The sequence below is a fragment of the Vipera ursinii genome (genome assembly GCF_947247035.1).
Source record: "Vipera ursinii genome assembly, chromosome: 2".
NCBI classification, from domain to species: Eukaryota; Metazoa; Chordata; class Lepidosauria; order Squamata; family Viperidae; genus Vipera; species Vipera ursinii.
The window spans coordinates 63,200,489-63,222,725 of NC_139513.1; the positions used below are offsets into that span (position 1 = coordinate 63,200,489).

General features: G+C 39.4%; 1 protein-coding gene across 2 annotated transcripts in view; it reads left to right on the forward strand.

Moving 5' to 3' along the window:
- The window catches only part of VGLL4 (vestigial like family member 4), a 103,926-nt gene that overhangs the window by 77,009 nt on the left and 4,680 nt on the right, over positions 1–22,237 (forward strand). For both annotated transcript variants that reach the window (XM_083353291.1, XM_083353290.1), the window contains 2 exons: positions 14,289–14,511; positions 20,487–20,610. In XM_083353291.1, coding sequence (XP_083209417.1) covers positions 14,289–14,511; positions 20,487–20,610 — 347 coding nt within the window. The remainder of the gene's footprint in view (positions 1–14,288; positions 14,512–20,486; positions 20,611–22,237) is intronic.

A 22,237-nucleotide genomic window follows, 5' to 3' on the forward strand; every position in this document is an offset into this window, starting at 1 on the left:
ATGTGACAGGTGCTTGACTGTTTAAATTCTAAAGTAAGTCCCAGTTCTTCATTTTTTATGACTTTCTCTATTTCATGGTTCCACCAGTTCTTGCTTACAAGCAAATCATATTTCTTGGAGATCCTTCAGTGCACCATGATGTCTGCTACTTTGCAATGCTATTGTGTGTAGTCAGTCTGTGCCATCTTCTTACAGCAGCTGTTTCTTCAGCCTCTTTGCAGAGGTGGCATTTGCTGTCTGTTGCTGCCTTCTCATTTCTGGCTTTGTATGCGTTTGTTCTTAAAACTTGGTCTTGTGCAGCTGGAATTAGCCCTTGTGTCTCTTTCTTCAACTTTCTTGCACTTAGCCTTTGCCAGGTCTTGTTGTATGTGCTTTTCTTGCTAATTTCTTTTTTAACATACTCATAAAATGCTTTGCCTTGCCATGTCTGTTTTCTATTACTATTATTATTACTACTCTGCTGGAATCCCTATCTTTTCAGGGAAATGTACAGTGTGTGAAGCATATTTACATTCCTCTGTTGCTACAAAAGACTGGATAGGACCTTTCAATCCTATTGAGATTATTTAGTTTATTAGATTTTTATTAGTTTTAGCTTACCTTATAAAGTAATAAAGTAAAGTAACTCAAGGTGGTGAACCTATAGACTGCTCCTTTCTCCTTTTATTTTCCCCACAACAGCAACCCTGTGAGATGGGTTGTGCTGAGAGAGAGTGATGGGCCTAAAGTCACCCAGGCAGCTTTCATGCCTAAGGTGGGGTACTAGAACTCATAGCCTCCTGGTTTCTAGCCTAGTCAGTGGCGTAGCGTGGGGGGTGCAGGGGGGGCGGGCCGCACCGGGCACAACATCTGGGGGGGGCGCGCTCGCACTCGCAGCTCTCTCTAACTAATCTAGTGGAAGAGACTCGAGTGCTAAAATCCACGGGTTAGGGGGCGCAAATTACTTGCCTTGCCCCGGGTGCTGACAACCCACGCTACGCCACTGAGCCTAGTGCCTTAACCACTAGACCAAACTGGCTCTTTCCCTATGATAGTGCAAGAATACATCAGGTTTGATATAAAACAGATAAATACTTTGAAAAACGGGCATCAGATGAGAATTGTTGTTCTTACAAATGCTATTCAGATTGATTATTCTCTGAGCACACTGAGTACAACAGAATTAACTACTCTTCTGTATAGAAACAATCCAGTAGAATAGACATAATGCTGAACTATGTGCTCTCTCTTCAGTGTAATATATAACGTTTACTGCCTCGTAACTTCTGCCCTAGGTCAGTTTTTATTTATTTACTAATGCTAGGTTTATGCCATTTTCATACGTTTACAGAAATACCCACAGATAGTCCATCACTATTCATTTAGCAACTGTTTCAAAATTATAACAGTACTGAAAAGAGTGATTTGTGAGTGGTCCTGTCACTTGCCATCATTGCAGCATCCCCAAGGTCATGGGGTTGCCATTTAGATGCCTAGCAACTGACATGTATTTACGATGGTTGCAGCTTCTTGAGCTCACAGGATTGCCATTTTCAACCTTTCCAACTGGCTTCTGACAAGCAACGTCAATGGAGGGGAAACTAGATTCACTTAATGACCATGCGATTTGCTTAGTGACTGTACAAAAAAGGTCATTAAAAAGGCACGGTCATGTGATGACTCACCTAGCTGTTGTTTAGTAATGAAAGTTCTGGTCCCAATCGTGGCCATAAGTTGAGGACTACAGTACTGTTCAGGTTTTTTTAAAAAAGTGGTGTAAGTGATTGTTCCCTTTTGTATAATAGATTTATTTTGCAGTGAATACTGGAGAGGATTGTTTGTGTAGCAACCATCTTGGCAAATTGTTCTTACTTAATACAGATTGCAACTGTATACATTAGCTCTTCTTGGAGTTATAGCTGAGCAGCGTCTTTAACTTGTTCTTTTAATCAGTACTAACTTGTTCTTTTAATCAGTACTTTATTACATTAAACTATGCTGCAAGACATATGTTCTCAGCAAGAGTAGGGCTGCCTTAGTTGGACTGCAAAAGTCCACATTATGAGAGATTTCTGTACTTTTCCTGATATCTAAAGGTCATCCAGTGTATTTGCTTCCCACTCAAGGGTTGTGTCTGAAGGGATGTAATGCTTAAGGTGAATACTTATGCCATTCTTTAAAATTTAGTTTAATAATATTTCAATAGGTTTGTGTTGTTTATATTAGCCTTTTGAAGAGGAAGAAATATTGCCTTGAATTTGCAAATATACTCTAACAATGTATGGAGCAAGCTTCCTTTTCTGACTTGAAAGTACAATAAAGTTTAGCTCCTTTTTTTCCTCCCTCCCTCCTTCCCTCCCTTTTTTTTAAAAAAAGATGCCACTGTGATTTTCAGTTGGAAAATGGATATGGGGCTTAAGTTGGCAATTTGAATTGAAATTATATATGAATTTGTAACATTTCCAGGACTGTGGCTACGCTGGCCTTTTCTGTGAAAGGAATACAAGAGGTTTGTAAAGATGTCAGAGGCCTTTTTGCTGAACATTATGCTGACAACACAGTGCAAAGTTACTGCATCACAAAGGATCAGACAGAGTTCCCCCTTATGTATGTATGGTATGTTGTACGGTCCAAAGGTAGTACATTTGGTTGCCTGTTAAAACCGTGCCCACATTCAAATGAATGTGAGCCTTCAAAACATAGCAAGCAAACCTGGCAGGGCAATTGAAAAGAAAAGGAAGGAAAAAGTCATGTGGCCGCTCCAGGCCGAGGGCCAAATTGCTGTTTTTTTCTTTCTCTGGGCTGTGTGAATTACAGTAAAATCTCCTTGTCTCAGGGACTGGAAGCATGCCTGCCTCTGCCTTGGCTCTCTTTCCTCTCTCTCTCTGTCTGTCTGTCTGTCTGTCTCCCCCTCCCCTCTCTCCTTCCCCATTCATCATCTCTTAGCCACTAACTAATCCAGGGGTCTTCAAACTTGGCCCTTTTATGACTTGTGGACTTCAACTCCCAGAATTCCTCAGCCAGCAAAGCTGGCTGAGGAATTCTGGGAGTTGAAGTCCACAAGTCATAAAAGGGCCAAGTTTGAAGACCCCTGAGGTAATCGGTCTCCCTGGCAAGAGGGAGTGCAGAGTTTTCTTTTTCTCTGGGAAAGAGAGAGCCCGCCTGACTGCCTCGGAGGGAGACTCCTCTCAGCCAAAGGCCCAAAATCCTGCCTCCTCCGGAAAGGAAAGGAAAGGAAAGGAAGAGCCGGCCACTACAAAAGGACGGTGCCCTTCCTCCCTGGCTTGCTGGCCTGCTTGTGTGTGCAGCTTTCCAGAGAGAGAGAGAGAAAGGCAGGGAGAGGGCTCTTATTCTGACAGGGCCTTTCGCCTGCTGAGCTGTTTGCGCGGGGAGAGACCTTGCCAAGTTTGTGAGGCCCAAGGCTTTCTTGTGGGAGGACGCAGGGCTGCCTTCATGCTCTTTGGCAATGATTAAAGTGAGGTTAGTACAGAAAGAAAAAAAAAAGGGGGGGGCTCCTTTTTCCCGCCCTCCCCCCCCCACTCTTTGTTTTTTTTTTCCAAACTAGATCTTTGCTGTTTAAAACCAGATGGCAGTGTCATATTTTCAGCTGCAGTTCATTTAAAAACTCTTTAAGTGTTGTACAAAGAAGTGTAAGAGTGGATCAGTAGCTTACTAATGGGGGAGGGGGAGGGAGAGGGAGGAGCATAGGGGAGGCAGCCCTGGGGTTTTTTTTTCCGCCAACCCCCCCCCCCAAATTGTTGTTGTTAGCTGCGAAGTCGTGTCCGACCCATCGCGACCCTATGGACAACGTTCCTCCAGGCCTTCCTGTCCTCTGCCATCTTCTGGAGTCCATTTAAGCTCACGCCTACTGCTTCAGTGACTCCATCCAGCCACCTCATTCTCTGTCGTCCCCTTCTTCTCTTGCCCTCCATCTTTCCCAGCATTAGGCTCTTCTCCAGTGAGTCCTTCCTTCTCATTAGGTGGCCCAAAGTCTTTGAGTTTTAGCTTCAGGATCTGGCCTTCTAAAGGGCAGTCAGGGTTGATCTCCTCTAGGACTGACCGGTTTGATCGCCTTGCAGTCCAAGGGACTCGCAGGAATCTTCCTATTTCCAGCACCTTGAGTTACCTTCCTCTGCCCCTGAAAAGCAAAAAACCAGGCGGCCAAGAGCAACTTTGGGCAACGGAATCAAGCTTGCTTTGGCCTGATTTTAAAATACACAAATCGTGATTGTTTTTTGCTGATTGGCGTAGCTGGTGGCAAGGCAGTGGTGTTATGGTCAGGTGACCGGCTTGAGCGTGGGATTCTGCATTTTTTCAGGCTAGGGCAGGGGTAGGCAACCTCGGCTCTTTTATGACTCGTGGACTTCAACTCCCAGAATTCCTGAGTCAGCTATGCTGGCTCAGGAATTCTGGGAGTTGAAGTCCACGAGTCATAAAAGAGCCGAGGTTGCCGACCCCTGGGCTAGGGTGAGAAGCTGTGTGGTCTTTCGAATTTCACATACTGCTTATCCTACTCAGAAGTTCATCCCTCTGATGATTTCAGCCTGACTACAAATGTCTCCCCCCGAATACATGGCTTGGCCGTGCAATGAGTATAGCTCTCCTGGGCCATCAGATGCCTCCCCAAACCACCCTTCAAACATGACTACATCTGATGTTCCGTGTGGGTGGAGGATCTTATCTGGGTGGAGGAAGTAGCTTGAATGGTGTGGGTAAGGCAGCTGTGGGCTTTATTAATTTTCCATAAGGGAATTTAAAGCCCTGGATAAGGCCCTTCCAAGTTTTTGAATGTAAAGAGAATAAGAAAATACAAGTCTGCAACATGAGATCAGTACCAGGAAATGAAGTTTATTTTGACACTTTAGTTATATGGGCTAAGTTGAAAATAATCAAAAGCAGACTTCAGAAGAACTTGTAGAAATCCACTGAAATGATTGAGAAGCCAATGCAGTGTCTTCAAGAGGTCATCATACCAGATTTGAGATACAGAGAGTAGCGCTTCTCTTCTGCACGAAGTCAGTGCTTTTCAAGCTTGGCAACTTTAAGAACTGTGGACTTCAATTCCCAGAATACCCCAACCGAAAATAAGGAACTAAGTGATGTGAGAAATGGTTTTTTAAAATATTTCTTATGAATGAAATTTATTATTTTCTGTATTTGACCACTTCCCTTTGTGGGATTTTGAAGAACTTTTTATTGCTGCCTCAGAGTGGAATAAATTAGCAACACCATGTTAGAAAAAACTGCTTCTCTTTAGTGCTTTTTCCTTGTTGGCAGACCTCAAATAAAGTGAATGTACTCATTTGTTTAGGAAAAAATGTAATTATTTTATATTTGCAAAGATTACATAGCTGGTAATGCTATACAGAGTCAAGTATTGCCGCTGTGTAGTTCCATTGCTGTGTTCCAAAAACAGAATTGAATTTCATTTACCATTTTTATTAGTTCAGCAACAGCTGATTTTTCTTCTATAGATGGAGAAAGCTTTATATTTATATATGACTGATTACAACCCAGGAAGAAGCATATCTTAAAGAGAGATGCTATCTCTTTTAAGGTTTTTATGGAACTTATGAGTTCTTTTCACAAATCTTTGAGAATTGCACATGTAAAAAAACAAGTGAGCATATTCTGAGTCCCACCCATCAAATATTGTCTTCTGTTTGGACAGAAGCACACGTGTTCTGTCACAGTGTTTGCCTTCAGAAATAGGATTCCCCCCCCCAAGACGCATGGGACCCATCTTGACCCTTTTTTAAAAAGCCTCTTCAGTTTTTCCCTAGCTCATGGGTTAAGGTAGACGATGTGGCTTTTATAAGATTTTTGTTTGAATGTTTCTTATTCAGGATATTAATCTTTTTATTGCTTTTTTCTGTTTCTAGTGTTGTATGCCACCCAGAGTTTCTTTGGAGTTGGCTGGCCTTCTAAATTTAACAAACAAAGTTGAAAAATACATGCAGATTTTCTAGAGTTCCTTAACTGTTACACAGTGATAGAGGATAGCTTCTTTTTCCTTGCCTTTCTCCTTATTTCTTTCTATTTAGGTCAGGGGTCTTCAAACTTGGCCCTTTTATGACTTGTGGACTTCAACTCCCAGAATTCCTCATCCAGGCATGCTGGCTGAGGAATTCTGGGAGTTGAAGTCCACAAGTCATAAAAGGGCCAAGTTTGAAGACCCCTGATTTAGATCATATTAGGGACCCTGCTTCCTTCTGCTGACATCCCTAGACCAGTTTCTCAATCTCAGCAACTTTAAGATGTGTGGACTACAAGTTCAACTCGACCAGGCTGGAAGCTAAAGACCATAAATCATAGAGTTGCTATGGTTGAGAAAAACTGCCCTAGATGCTGGTTCATTCTCAAAGTTCTGTAACTACAAGATGTAATATAGGGCCCACAGTGCCTACAATTGGATGGATATCCCTAAGACCTGTACTCTGCAAGTAGGATTACAAACTAGCTGTTTGTTTTGCATTGAGATTCTTGTACCCAAACACAACACAGAAAGAACAGTTAGAATTGACCTTAACATAAATGATGGGTTTCCCTTTCTGGCTTGTTCCACTGGTGCATTCATATGGCACAGCAAGATCAGTTCAGACCATGGGCTGCTGCATACAGCTTGGAGGAAAGGGGCCTCAGCGGGTGTCTGACATGGTTAAGTGCAGTTGAATCCAGATCTTCCCCTCCCAAACACACATGATGTTTATTTTGTATGCCAGAGGCTGCCTTTTGTTCCCTCAAGACCCTTTGGCTTATGTTTAAAACCTTTCTTTCTCACATCTGTGATCCTTGCCCTTCTATCCTTGTGTATATCTTTCATAATATTGCAGTATTCTCCTTTTTGTTTATCTCACTTTGTTAGTACTTCTGTTTGTTATGATCAGTACAGATTCCAAAAATATCTTTTTTTAAATGCTGTAGTAGAAAGGATTTGTCTTCTGCAGCAACTACAATTAGCAATTGTAGTGTACATTTAACAATTAGTTTTGTCACTCCCTTTGGATGCATTCTATGCTATTGCTGGTGGTTGAATGGGCAAATTGATAAGGGGACCTTTATTGCAACAGATGTCTCTTAATTCAGTGCTAAAGTTTGCGTGATTCAAATGTGTGGATGACTGCGCATTTTTCTACTTAATGTGGGAAAACTACACAGCCTCACAAATAGGTGCTAATAGCCTAATATGTAATAAAAGTGATCTGTTGAATATCATAAATATAAGCCATCTTCTTTTTCCAATCGGGTTCCCTCAGAAAGTAGAAAATTGATGGGTTGGATGCTCATGGCAGATCTTACATCCAAGCTCTGAAGGATGTAGGCCTCCAGGAGGCCATAAATTAGTCAGATGTATCTTTGATAATATTGCCTAAGTTTGTATCATTTGGATAAAGATATAATTCCAAGATGTATTTGGTTCTGAGTGAAGGATGGCAGATTAGTATTTGATTCAGGGAAGGCGGTAATAGAGCACGGTTCTTGATCTGATACAATGAGCCTGCTTCAGTAAAAATGTAGTCACAGTATGGCCTGGAACAATTCTCAATTTGTGCTGAAAACACTATGGGGAAAATGGAGGGAGGGATTTGGGAAGAATTTGTTAGCATTTTAGTGATGTTGTATCACCTTAAATGGCCTCCTTAACGTGTAGCACGGGACAAAATCTTTTGGAACAGTTTAAAACATTTTTTTCAAGATAACTGAGCTGCAGGGAATGAATCTAACTGATTGGAAAGATTTTTGAAATGTTATTTTCTAGATTTATTACTGGATAGCTATCCTACTGCCTTAATAAAAAAAATGAATCATATAGTGCTTATGAGAACCTCACCATTTTAAACCCTAAACTGATGTGTGGTTCAGATGTATTCATTGGTGGCAGAGAGATATGTTGATAGCATCTCACATCTTGTAGGATGTTGACAGCCTTAGAACAGATATTGTTTATGAATGCCCTGAAAAGTGCTTTTTCTTCAGTCTGCTATTAAATTAGGCTTACCAAGTTGTGCTGTATTATGTCTCTCTTTTTATCATGTAATATTGCCTGAAATTTGACATTTTAAGTATGGTACGATTTTTCTCCAAAACTAGACCAATCTCTCTTTTTTACTTATAGTTATATCTATATAAAAGGGAAAGCTCCTTAGCTGCCAAAAATATTTTTAGTTGTATCACTTTATTCTGATCCATGGACAAGAATGAAATAATTATGATTATTCTTCAATAGCCTTCTCTAGGAGTATTTTTAAATGTGTCTGTTTCCTTTAAAATGTGTAGCTTATAAAAACATTGAGTATATATAACACTACCCACTTTCAGCAGAAAGCAGCTAGGCATAGTTTAATGATATCTTAAAAATAAAGAGTTTTCAGTAGTTGCTTGTTGTAATTTTTAACTTATTTAAACCTTGCTGATTGCTGTACAAAATGATTCACCTTGCTGAAGCATGCATATCTGCATTGGCTATTCATGGCACATTAATGAAAATTGAGGAGTGAGATAAGGAAAAAGTAATTTTTGTGCAGTGCTGTAAAAATGGCTATTGATTTCCAGTAAGCCATTCTAACTATATTGCTTGATAGATGCATTTTTATCTCAAAAGAGTAACCTCGGTAATTTGGCATATATATATGCAGTAACAGGATATAAAATCACACAAAATAAAAAGCAAATAAGCATTATCCACAGATTCTCACTTCTTTTGTCAGGGTGATGATGCTGGCGCGACAAACTTCACCCTTGTAAATGTGCCAACAGCATTGGTTGCACCACTCTGATCTCGGTATGCAACTAGTTGTAACTTAAGCCATTCTTTGACTCAGATGATGTAGGATGACTAAAATAATGAAGAATCTCAGTTATTTGGAACATTTTTCAGTGTACCTGTTTTTGGTTCCTTTCTCACTATTTGAGGAAAACACGGGTCTGTAAGTTGGGTATATTATGCAAAATAACACACTATTCAAAGCTTTTCAGTTTCAGCTTTGCTCTGATAATTTTTTTTTGTGAGGGGGATGGATTATTCACACAGTGTCGGGATGTTGGAGTTACTTTAAATTGCTGCTTCAGATGCTACTGATAGATTTTAATTAATAGATTTTAAACGATTTGCAACTGACCGTTGAGAATGGAGGTCGTGTCACTGAGTGTTCAGTCTGTTCAGGCTTATATTAGACTGATCATTTTGGGATAATACAAATAGTCATCCATTTTTTCAAGCCCAGGTTTTTATTTATTTGTTTGTTTGTTTATGGATCTCTCCAATAAGACAACTCTGGGCGACTTACAGATTATAAAAAGATAAATAGAAAAGCAATTAAATTTTATTCAGAAAGTTGGAAACTTCAACTCTTGACTTCTGGAAATACCATGTAATTGACCATTGTTTGAGCTTTGAAAATTTTGAGTGCTTATTAAGGAATAAGCTCTCCGTTAGAGGAAATGTAAAAATAACTCACCTTGTAGAAAACTCTTGTCCACCAAAGCATTTTATTTAAAATCCTGTTGGTGTTGGTTTGGGAAATCTGAAAATCAAGTGAATTTTTAAATGAAATGAAAGACAATGCACACGCACACACGCACACACATTTGGAATCTTTTTTGGCATTTGAGGAAGAGAATAAAAAATTACTTTACTTTCAGATATTTCACAATATTAGCTGTTGAACAAGAATTATAAATTGGTGAGCAGGAATTTTTTTCTTCTTTGGACTGGATTAGGTAATGGTGATGTAGGAACTGGAGGATAAGGAAACAAACTTCCATGCATCTGTGGTTTTCAAGTACATTTATTGCCGTTACCTCAGTTAACTTTTTATGAGATGTATATTTTAAAATCAAACCAACCTGAATATAAGTTCTATAAAAAGACATTGCAGGATGTTAGAGTTTTGTTTTTGGCTTTTTTTAGCAGTGCCTTTGGCTGTTTATAAAGAGCATACGCACTAGAAAAGAGCATAAGGAAACTGTCCCCTTTGGGGGCCCTCTTTCTTGTTCTTTTTTTCCATGTTTCCTTGAACAGTTGGCACACTTAAGTTATTTCTCCAGGATGGGTGTGAATTACCATTGCTTGTGTTCCAGTAAACAGAGACACAGCAATTAAGAGCTCTGTAAGAATTGTTTAAGGAAACTGTGTTATAACTACCATTCAAACTGTTCAGTGCATGGGCTCAAAATATTGCTTTCCATTAAAAAGAAGAAAATCTCCTGAGGTACAGATCTTACAGTCTGGATGAGTGTGGTTTTGATATGTCCGTTTCAACACATGATGATGCTTGGGAAAGATGTGGAGCCTGGATATGATTCACTGCAGAAAATAATGAAAAAATAATTTTATGTCTTGAACGTAGGAGAAATAAAATATTTAAGCTGTGTCGGAGTGAAGAGAAGCTGTGTTCATTCGTACACAAAGATTTGCTATCTACTGCTTTATGATCTAATTCAAGAGATCAAGTTAATGACATATAACTGGTTTGATGAGGATGGTGGTGGTGGTGATGATGATGTTATCCATTCAGTCGTGTTACGACTCATAACTGGTTTAGAAAGACCAAAATCAGGAAATGTATATTAAATTCGCAGAACAAGTAAAGTAATATATTTTGTTTTGAGCTGAGATAAAAAGGCAAACACATGTATCCAAAAATAGGCATAAAATAGTCTCATAGATAGACATTATGTTGATACCCACACATGTGCATTTAGTTTTTAAAACGTTTTTTAGCTTTACTGTTTTAAGGTGATAAAGGAGGCAGTTTGTTTGTACTTTAATTCAACAATATATTGCATTTATGTCAGTCCTTTCAGAAGCATGCAAAGAAAAGAGATAATGGGTAAGACTCCTTTGGAATAATATAACTGTTGTTAATTAAGAGCATCTCAGTGAGAGTCAAGCTGTCAAGTCACTTTAAGGCAGAGATCCAAAGAAAGGAAAAATATCTCTTAAAATTAAAGTAGAATCTGTTGGGTTAAAGCTATTTCTAATTTCTACTTGAGCATTCTGCTATTGCTATTCCCACAATTACCTATGTGTGGCAATGAAATGTTTTTGTATAAGAAATAGCACACATTACACTTGTAGGTATATATGCTTAAATTTTCCAATAGGATATATTCAACTAAAAATAACATTTTCATTAAAAGATAGGAGAGACTTTTAATTTCTAGTTGTCTCTGCTTCAAAAAGTCTCCTTGATAGATTAATATTCTTTACTGTAGGCTGACTGTTCTTCCTACTTGTGTTCATCAGATTTGGAGACATGTCAGAATCAAAATAAGGACTGGAGTTTATTTATAGCAAATGTAAATACTGTCAAATCTTTGTTAATTTTTGGAGACATACAATGAAACTACAAAAATACATATATTTATCCTTAAGCTCTCCATATAGAGAAAAGATTTCTATGAGGGATATTGGGGGGAGGGGGATAGGGAAAGACAGATGAAGAGTAGGAAAGAGTTTAGTTTTATGACTGACAGCAGTAGCTTCAGTGAGAGTAAGAGTTTTAGCAGGACTGTCAAATCCTAATGTTTGGGAAGAAAACTAATAATACAGCTGCATAGTCTCCATGCTCCCATTGTTACATCAGTTTTGTCCCAAGAGCAGAATTATTAAAAGAATTGGGCTGCATCTGAGAGGTTATGGCAATGGATGTTTGCTTCTGCCTCTGCTACTCCCTTTTGTGGATGTGGCTGTGTGCATAGTAGAAGAATATGTTGAATTTGTGTTCATTCACCTATCTTTGTAATATTCACTCTGATATTTTGCAGTTTTCATGGGGTAGCTTTATGAGGTGTGTAACTTTCAAATGAAGTACCCCCTTTCTCCACATCACCCCCAAAAGTCACATAGGTGAGGAATGGAGGCAAAATTTTATGGTTCCATTTTCACATTTTTTAAAATTTATTCTACATAAGGCTGCTCCTGTGTTGTAAGTCTATGTTTAGTTGTATCTGTCACAAAAGCCAATGCAACTTTCATCTCCTTATGCTCCTAAAATGTCCAACAACACTGTCACTCAGAAAAAAATGTTACAGCCATTTTTGGTTTTCAATGATAGAGGAAGGCACAGGACTTTGGCTATCTGAAACTCAGATTTGGTTCATTGCCAGAATCAAATTAAATGGTCCTTGAATCAACCCAAGTAAAACTGGGCTGTTTAATAAAATGTATCAAGTCTTGTAGTAACACACATCTGTAAGTTTTAACTTCAATTGTACACCTGAAGAGACAGCAAATGTATAAATGTTATAGGCATAACTTCTGTAAGTGGAGTGCAGATCACCAGTTATCCCTTGTTAACTCATCCTAAATCCCTTAAATTTGTTTCTTGCATTTAGAGGTCTCTAAAAACTTCAATTTTGAAATAGGGAGAGAAGACCACAATATTTTTTATATGTTTCACAAAGCAGAAGGCAGAATTATAATTGATGGTACCACATACATACATACACAACACATTAAAACATTGTCCTCTATTATTTTGTTGAAGTCAGCAAATTAGAAAATTTGTTTTCACATGACTCATATTTTTTCTAAGGCATTGCCTGTATTTCCAAGATCATATGCTAAGTGCATTAACAATTAGTAAACAAAGCTTTTATTTTTATTTCAATGCAACATGTAATTAATGCCTCTGTGAAAAAGTTATATTTCACTGAGAATAAGCAGAATTGCTAAATAAATATATCTTAAGAAATAAGTATAGCAGGTTTCTTCATTGAAGTACTTGAATTTTATTCAGTTGGCAACATCCCTATTCCTTAACTGCTTTTATATTGGCAATTAGATACGGTAGATCCTGTTTCAAGAATAATTCAAGCTTTTTCACATGTTCTAACAATAACAGTTTGAAATTTTAATTTATTTAGTTTATAGCTCACTTTTCTTCTGGAGCTCATAAGGACTTACACAAGGTTCTCCCTTCATTTTATCCTCACAACCCCATTAGGAATTAGTTAGGTTGAGAGAGAGAGAAACTGGTCCAAGATTTCAGTGAGTTTTAAGATTGAGGGTAGACTTCAACATGGATCTCCCCACCTTTAGTCTACAAGTTGGGAAATGTTTAGATTATTGGAGTTGAAAGGGACCTTAGGGATTATCTGATATAGCCCTTCCTTTATGCAGGCTTTTTGTCAACCGTTCAAGATTAGGAAATCAATGCCATGAAAAATCAGTACTACTTTTATACTAAAGCTTTAGTAACAGAATCTTGCAAATATGAAAGTGCTCTCCATTTATCTTTGTGTGAACTAACAAGGTGCTTGTCTTCAGTTGTTTACTCACATTTCATTCTTGGCCCAAGCTCAGGCCCCTTTTATCTGACTATTTCCTTGGAAACAGCTCTTCCTCCTATCTCTCAAGGCCATTCCCATTTATTTATTTATTTGTTTGTTTGTTTGTTTAATATATGTGCCACCACCCATCTTGCCCAGAGATGACTTACTGTTGTGAATAACTCATATTGTCTTCAGCTTTTCATTTCACCTCTCAAGCCTGCTTAGGTATCTTTTCTCATTTCCCAGTTTTGAATTATTTGCAATTATTTGTTGAAAAACATCTCAATTCCTTCATTGCAATTATTGATAAAACGTTGAAACAGCCCAGGCCCTATGGCACTCCATTTGATGTTTTCTTCAAGCTGAAATAGCACCATTAATGAGTACTTTTTGGGTACAGTCATTTAGCCAGCCACAAGTCCATTTTATAGTAGTATTAGTGGTATACCATAGTATACTATTATTAGTAGTATAGTAGTATGGGTTGGACTAGATGACCTAAATTCTTAACAAAATATAGCTCAGATCAAAGATGAAATTTAAAATTTATGTTGATCATTATCAGTGGGTATAAAGAAATGATGTCTCTTCATAGTAGAGAGGCATAAAATATGTACTGTTATAAAACGTTGGATTATGAAGATAGGAAAAATTGTTTTTTAAAAAATGGTTGCAGGCCATCTGAAACTAGTCATTTGCATGCCATTTGCAACGGAAGCAGGACATGGGGGAAAGCACGTCCCAAAACTTGCAGGACCCAGTGGGTGGGATGGTGGAGGGAAGATAGGTTGGGGGGGGAGGGGGAGCCTTGTAGCATCCCTGAGGTCAGTTGTAAGAGTGACTGACAATGGGAACACTGCAGAGGCCATAACTTCGAAACTAGGTCATAAATAGCTTTGTGGGGTGCTTTAACTCCAGGTGGTCCCTAAGTCACCAATGTTAAATAGAAGATTAGCTATAAACCTGTCTTTGGAGTACATTCCTTGAATTAAATGCACAACACTACAGTATTGGTTTGTTTTTTCTCTTAGAATGAAGACTGCAAATGGGGATTACCGAAAAGAACATAGAGAAAGGAGTCGTAGTCCCATAGAACGGGCTGTTGCACCAACAATGGGCCTTCACGCTAATCATATATATGCCTCAATCCCAAGCTTAACTATGGAGCAACCTCTAGCACTGACCAAAAACAGCATGGATGTTATTCGGTCTGTAAGCATGACTCCTACAATGACGTCAGTGGAACGGCAGCAGGTACTTGGCATTTTTGTTTGCTAAGATACATATTTCTGGGCAGCTATTTTTCATTTAGCTTTTCTACAATGTCTGTATTTCTCTCTGTGTATTTTTGTGTGTAGTTAGCTGGTTTTTGCTGAGTCCTTGTCTACATAATTTTCATAAGTTCCCAATTAATAATTTTGCAAACCGTGGAGACATAATGGAACTTTGCAAATCTGGTTGTTTGAAACTTATATAAATAATTATTTTTAATATAGGCAAAATTTGAGAGACCTATTAAAACAAGCACTATTGAGGAATACCAGATATTTAATAGAAATATAATAAAATAAATAAATACCGTATATACTTGAGTATAAGCCGAATTTTTCAGCCCACTTTTTGGGCTGAAAAATTCCACTTCGGCTTATACTCCAGTCAACAAAAAAACTTACCGAGGACTTGTGCGCGGCCGAGGCTTTGGTGCTACTTTCAGAGCCTTCTCCGCTAATCAGCTGTCTGCCCATCAGCTGTCCATAGGGATGCTGCAAAGCTCTCCTTCTCTAGGCCTTGGACTCCCTCCTGGCTGAAGAGTAGATGAACCAAGCCAGCAAGGAGACAAAATGTTTCTGCAGCTGTTTTTCCTCTGAAGTTTTTTTTTTTTTAAAGTAATCTCCGAAGGTTATGCCAGAAAATGGAGGACGCTGGGTCTTTGCAAGCTTTAGCTGTCCGCCTGGCTGCCTGAAGGCCGCCCTTTTCAGGCAGTCTGACAGACAGCTAAAACTTGCAAAGACCCAGCGTCCTCCATTTTCTGGCACAACTTTTAGGTCTTTGCAAGCTTTAGCTGTCCGCCTGGCTGCCTGAAGGCCGCCCTTTTCAGGCAGTCTGACAGACAGCTAAAACTTGCAAAGACCCAGCGTCCTCCATTTTCTGGCACAACTTTTAGGTCTTTGCAAGCTTTAGCTGTCCGCCTGGCTGCCTGAAGGCCGCCCTTTTCAGGCAGTCTGACAGACAGCTAAAACTTGCAAAGACCCAGCGTCCTCCATTTTCTGGCACAACTTTTAGGTCTTTGCAAGCTTTAGCTGTCCGCCTGGCTGCCTGAAGGCCGCCCTTTTCAGGCAGTCTGACAGACAGCTAAAACTTGCAAAGACCCAGCGTCCTCCATTTTCTGGCACAACTTTTAGGTCTTTGCAAGCTTTAGCTGTCCGCCTGGCTGCCTGAAGGCCGCCCTTTTCAGGCAGTCTGACAGACAGCTAAAACTTGCAAAGACCCAGCGTCCTCCATTTTCTGGCACAACTTTTAGGGATATTCCTACTACTACTATTCCTACTACTACTACTTCAGGAGTAAAAAGTTGCAGAAAAAAATTCTCTCCTTACTAGCTTAGTTCCTCTACTCTTCCATCTGGAGCCAAGGTAAGATTTTAAAAAGGGATATTGGTTGGAAGGCAGAGGGAGAGTTTAGTTTTAGCATCTAAAAAAAAGGGGGGGGGAAATCAGCAAGTACATCCCAACCAGCTTTTTATGTTTTTGTTATTGAAGAAATATGGGGGAGGGGGAGGGGTTCTGGGGTGGGTTGGGGAGGGGATAATATTGTAACTTCAATAAAAATTTTCAATAAAAAAAAAGAAATATGGCTTTCTGGGGGAAGGTGGGGAGGGCGTTAAGGAAGGAAAGGGTTTTTGGAAGCTCGTCCTGAAGCTGCCTTTTGTGCAAGGGGCCTTTTCTCAAAGCCTAGAGAGGCAGCTTTGTTGCCTCCCCGTAGACAGCTGATGGGCGAACACCAAAAGCTCCAAAAGGCTAGGGAACTAGTCCCAGAACAAAACGGAGACCTGCCTGGCGGCAGAGGCTTGCAGAGCGCGGATCCAGCCTCCGAGGCATGCAGAACGGCGGATCGGCTTATACTCGAGTCAACAACTTTTCCCAGTTTTGGGGGGTGAAATTGGGGGTCTCGGCTTATACTCGAGTCGGCTTATACTCAAGTATATACGGGTAAATAAATTTCTACACATTGGGAAAGGACCTTTTCTTAGCTGTCTAAACTCACAAGAAAGCAAAGAAGCTCTCCTCTACCTATTTTAAAACTGTGTTCTAGTCTTCAAAAAGAAATCAGTGTTTAACAATTATTAAATATTGATTAATATTGTTATTAACTCACTTCAAAAATGTGAATGATTTGCAGAAGATATGAAGTTGAGAAGGAAGAATTGTAGTAAGTTGTGGGGTTTTTTTGACATGCTTGTTTTTTTTAATGTATATAATTGAAGGGTTTCACAATAATCATATTTGATGAGGGCTGAAGTGATACAGTTCAGAAATAGGTTTCCTGATCTATCAGTCGTTAATGAAGAGAAGTCTGGAGATTCTGAGTCATCCAGGTCATAGTTGGATAGAGGGCCTTTGGTTTGAAAGAGGGGCAAAAGGATCCTACCTATGTTAGAATTGAACACGCTCTCCTCAACAGAGTAGGAGGAATAAGACACCACCTGTCACCGGTTTACAATGCAACACTTGCAGCAATTCCAAGAAGATTCCACAACCAATTGTACCCTAATCCAGGTGACCCTGAGGGCACAGATAATCCCCTCCCCAAGTGTCCTCAACAGCTCTCAAGAGAGTGCTAACAGCCAGATGACTGCAAAGAAATACAATCCTTCCATCACCACCCCCATCCTATCAGAATCTATCTTTCCATTCCCCCACCGCCATCAGAACTGTTGAAGCTTCTTGGATGAGAAGGAAAATGTTTTCTTCTTTCTCAAGGAAAAAAATAGTACAGTTGCCTTTTGAAGAAAAAAGTATCTTTGAGTGAAGAAAAGTCCTTAATGAGAAATTCTGTCTGGAGCAGACAGATGGGAAAGGATGCTTTTTCTTATTTATTTTTTAAAAAAAATACTACCTTGAGTTCATTACAAGATGATTGATGGCAGACCATTGATTTCTTGATTCATGGAAAGGTAGGAATGTCATCCAATACCAAAGTCCCCCTTCTCTTTCTTCCTGCCTTCCTCAAATTACAGTCAACTTCAAAATTTCCATCTTCATATTTGAATGAAAATTTGAGCTGACAAGCAATTCCCCCAAGTTGCTGGTAAGGCTACTAAATGTAACATTGAAGGATTTTAAAACAGATTCATATCACAAGCCTTAGAATCATGTCCATTTTTTTTAACCATCAGACAAAAGATGAGAGAAAAATTTTAAAGGACAAAAAAAGTTGGCACATGAAAAATATTTATCACAAATCTGGTTTTTTTATAAATAGGCACATAAATTCCTAGCCAATCTTGTGTGAGCTATTGTCTCTATCTTACTTTGTAACTACTGATAAGCTCCCTTTTCTAGATAATTTGGAGGATTGCATGAGTTCCTGTTTCACAGTTACTTGCAGATTATGAAATAAATCAGTATATGTGCTTGTAAAGTCTTTTCCTGCATTACTATCACTTTTGCTCCCTTTAAGAACATTTCTGTAGATTTATCGCCTAAATTAGATCTGCCCTTTTTATTTTTTTGCTGTTTTTCCAGTTGGATTTTTTTAAAAACTGCTACTAAGTTAGGTAGTTGTAAGATGTTGTAAGGGACTTTCTAATTCATGTCTCAACATGCTCCTTTGTGACTTAAGGAAAAATACCATACAGCTACCTTTGCCCACTTAGAAATTAACATTAAATTCAAAATTATATTTTTTCCCAAAAATTCAAGAAGTTTCCACTCAGCTAAATTAGTGTTACTTTGGTCCTATAATTGTTATTAGGCAGCATTTGTACTTTCCCTGCAACCTTTATTCACTGGGATATGACCTGAACACTTCTTTGTCTGTTATGTTACATTTGGGGTGTTATGTAGTATAATCCAGTGTTTCAGTCCACCTGCTATTGTTCTGCATACTGTATTTCCTCGGCATTGTTGGTTTTTTGATGACAGGCGAGGAAAGGGAGAGGCTTCCACTTATGAATTTGGGGCTGCGTGATAATTCCTACTATTGTTTCTTGGAGTGGCAATCAGATCTGTCTTTCAATAGTATCACAAGAACTGTTTTTACTGGAGGATAATTGTGGCCATATTTTAAAAATCATTTAGTAGTACTTAAATATAATTTCCTTCCTAGAGGTAATACTGGATGTTACACTGAAGGCCTTTTGGTTATTAACTATTTAATTAAATATTGACTGATTTCTTGTTTTGTGGTGTGTAATTTGGTATATTACTATGTTTTAAATGTTTAACAACATATGTTTCATGTGATGCCTGGAGTGTATGTTAAGAAATCGTTATCATTTTTTTAAAGCTAAAGTAAACATTATAATCCAATAAAGCAGTTATATCTGAATATTAACCAAACAGATTGCTAGATTGATGCAAGTACTTTTTCTGCTAGCATTTTAATGACTGGAAGAGCCAGGAGCTTCTTCCCAAATCCCTTAGTCCTGTACCTAGATTATTTGAAATGACCTTCACTATTCCCCATTAAGATGGGAATTGATGCCTGCATTTATTTCAGTCAGTCTCAGGCAACCCAGTATTGACTGAAAGTTCTTCTTTACTAGTTGTGTCTGAGTTTCCATTAGTCTGAATTTGGTTCAAATGCAGTATTCTGTTTACTGTGTATCTGCTCTCTTCTATTCTTCCTATAGCTAAACTTAAAAAGGGACGCAGTGGCTCAGTGGGTTGGGACGCTGAGCTTGTCGATCAGAAGGTCGGCAGTTTGGTGGGTCGAATCCCGAGTGCCGCATAGCAGAGTGAGCGCCTGTTACTCGTCCCAGCTTCTGCCAACCTAGCAGTTCGAAAGCACGTAAAAAATGCAAGTAGAAAAATAGGGACCACTACGGTGGGAAGGTAACAGCGTTCTGTGCGCCTTTGGCATCTAGTCATGCCGGCCACATGACCACGGAGACATCCTCAGACAAGTGCTGGCTCTTCGGCTTTGAAACGGAGATGAGCACCGGCCCCTAGAGTTGGAAACGATTAGCACGTGTGTGCGGGGGAACCTTTATAGCTAAACTTTACAAGGGCCTTAGTTCAGATTATGATAACTTAATCTTAAAACAACTTCTGTTGCTGGGTGTAGCAGAATTAGAGTTATTAGAGTTATGTAGAGATTTGGGTCCAGCACCCAAAGGGTATGTGGTTATGAGCAAAGCTCCTGTTTGCAACTTTTTAAATCAATCAGGATAGCACTCTTTGAAGCACCCTTTCTTAATTATTCCCTTGGCATTGTGCAGATCTAGTAGAAATATAGTAGACAAAGCTGTACAATTAGACCAAGATCATAAAAGTTGACAGTTCTGGATTTCGATTTTACATTAGCATAGGCTGACGAATGTTTTTGGCTCTAGCAGCCAATTAAAATATTGCTGGTGTTAAATTCTCATCACCCCAAGACACAGAATGTGAGTGTATTAAGCCTCAGTTGCAGTCTGTGTTTAGTTAAAAAGCTGCTTTTTCTAATGCTAGCAAATGGGAAGGCAAGATGGTGCTTTTTTGGTCAGAGGTAGGTTGTTGGCTTTCGGCAGGATCCCCTTTGTCCCAGACACAGATTTTGCCTCTTCCCTTGAGGCTGAACCAAGTTGAAAGAATAGCAATAGCATTTAGGCTTATATACCAACCCATAGTGCTTTACAGCCCTCTCTAAGTGGTTTACAGAGTCAACATATTGCCCCCAATAAAGCTGTGGGTAGGTTGGCGGGAGGGAACCAACAATTCCTGACTATTTCCTCATTCAATAACCAGAAAACTGCTGAAATGCCTGAGACCACCCACTTTGAATAGAAGCTTTATTCTGGATCACAGTTTGGCCTCCAATGATTCCTAAAATCATTATTGTCATCTCCCAATTTTTGTAATACCTTGCCTGATCTGGGAATCTTGTTATTTTTCAATTATTTAAAAATATTGCTTGTATGAGTTTTGGAGAATAGAACTTCCTAGAAACTGCTCTGAAATTGTAACTGCCAGGTTAAACAACTCTTTGAGGAGCTGCCTATGATTTCTATGCTATTTTATCCTCAGAACCGTCCATCTGTAATCACGTGTGCCTCTGCAAGCAATCGAAACTGTAACCTTTCTCATTGTCCAATTGTGCACAGTGGATGTGGTGCTGCTGTGCCAACCAGTTACCGAAGACCGTCTAGCAGTAAGTAACCCTCATATCCATAATTTTCCTTCCAAAGATCCATTATATATGGTTATCAAATAACTATTAATATATGTAATGAATTACAGAAATAGAAACATTTTTAAGCAGGGTGAAAGTAGTACACTGCAATCAAATTAAATATGTAATTACAGGTAGTCCTCTACTTACAACCACAATTGAGTCCAAAATTTCTTTTGCTAAGTGAGACAGTTATTAAGCAAGTTTTGCCCCATTTTACGATCATTCTTGCTACAATGGTTAAGTGAATCACTGCAGTTGTTAAGTTACTAACGTGGTTGTTAAGTGAATTTGGCTTCCCCATTGACTTTGCTTGTCAGGTGATCATGTGACCCCAGAACACTGCAACTGCCATAAATATGAACCTATCGCCAAGCATCCGAATTTCGATCACGTGACCTTGGGGATGCTGCAACTGTCATTAAGTGTGGGAAAACAGTCACAAGTCACTTTTTTCAATGCCATTATAACTTTGAACAGTCACTAAATGAATGGTGGTAACTCGAGGACTACATGTGTATATTAAAGGGGAATTCCTGCTAAGATCTTCCTATTTTTATTAGAAGAAATGTTGAACTGTTCAAAATTTTTAAGATTTATTGATAGAAGAAAATCTAGGTTGTCCAATGGAAGATTATTTATAATCTTTGTACATATTCTAAAATCCATAACATATAAATAAAATCGATAAAGTATAAATCCATATACCGTATTTTTCGGACCATAAGACACACTGCGTCTTATGGTCTGAAGGTGATCCGTATGGCCAGTCCAACCTCCGCAAGTGGAAAGCAAGGGAGATTGCCAGGAGCACGAATCGGCACGTGCTGAGAAACGCCAATCTTGCGCTCCTGCAATCTCCCTTGCTGTGTTTCAGCTTCCCTTGCTACAAGAGAAAGCAGGCTGAAACGGAGCAAGGGAGATTGCCAGGAACGCGAATCTCGCACTGCTGCAATCTCCACTCCGTTTCAGCCTGCTTTCTCTTGTAGGAAGGGAAGCTGAAATCGAGCGAGGGAGATTGCAGAAGCACAAGATCGGCCGATTCGCGTTCCTGGCAATCTCCTTCGCTCCATTTCAGCTTGCTTTCTGCAAGAGAAAGCCAGGCCGCAGGGCCGTCTCCGCAGGTACTGCTCTAACATGGAGAGGGAAGGACAAAGAGGGAGGGAAGGAAGAAAGGAAGGAAGGAAAGAAGGAAGGGACAATGGGAGAGGGAGGGAGAGAGAGAGAGAGAGAGAGAAGGAGAAAGAGGGAGAGAAATAGAGGGAGACAGAAAGAAAGGGAGAGAGAGAGAAAGGGAGAGAGACAAGGAGAAAGAAAGAGGAAGGGAAATAGAGTGAGAGAGAAAGGGAGAAATAGAGGGAAAGAGAAAATAGGGAGAGAAAGAAAGAGGGAGGGGGAGAGAGGGAGAGAAAGAGAAGGAGAGAGAGAGAAATTAAATTAGTAACATGATTGTTAAGTGAATCTGGTTTCTCCACTAACTGCTTGTCAAAAGGTTGCAAAGGGCGATCACATGACCCTGGAACAATGTGACCATCATAAATATGAATTGATTGCCAAGCATCCGAATGTAAATCACATGACCCTGGGGATGCTGCAACGGTCATAA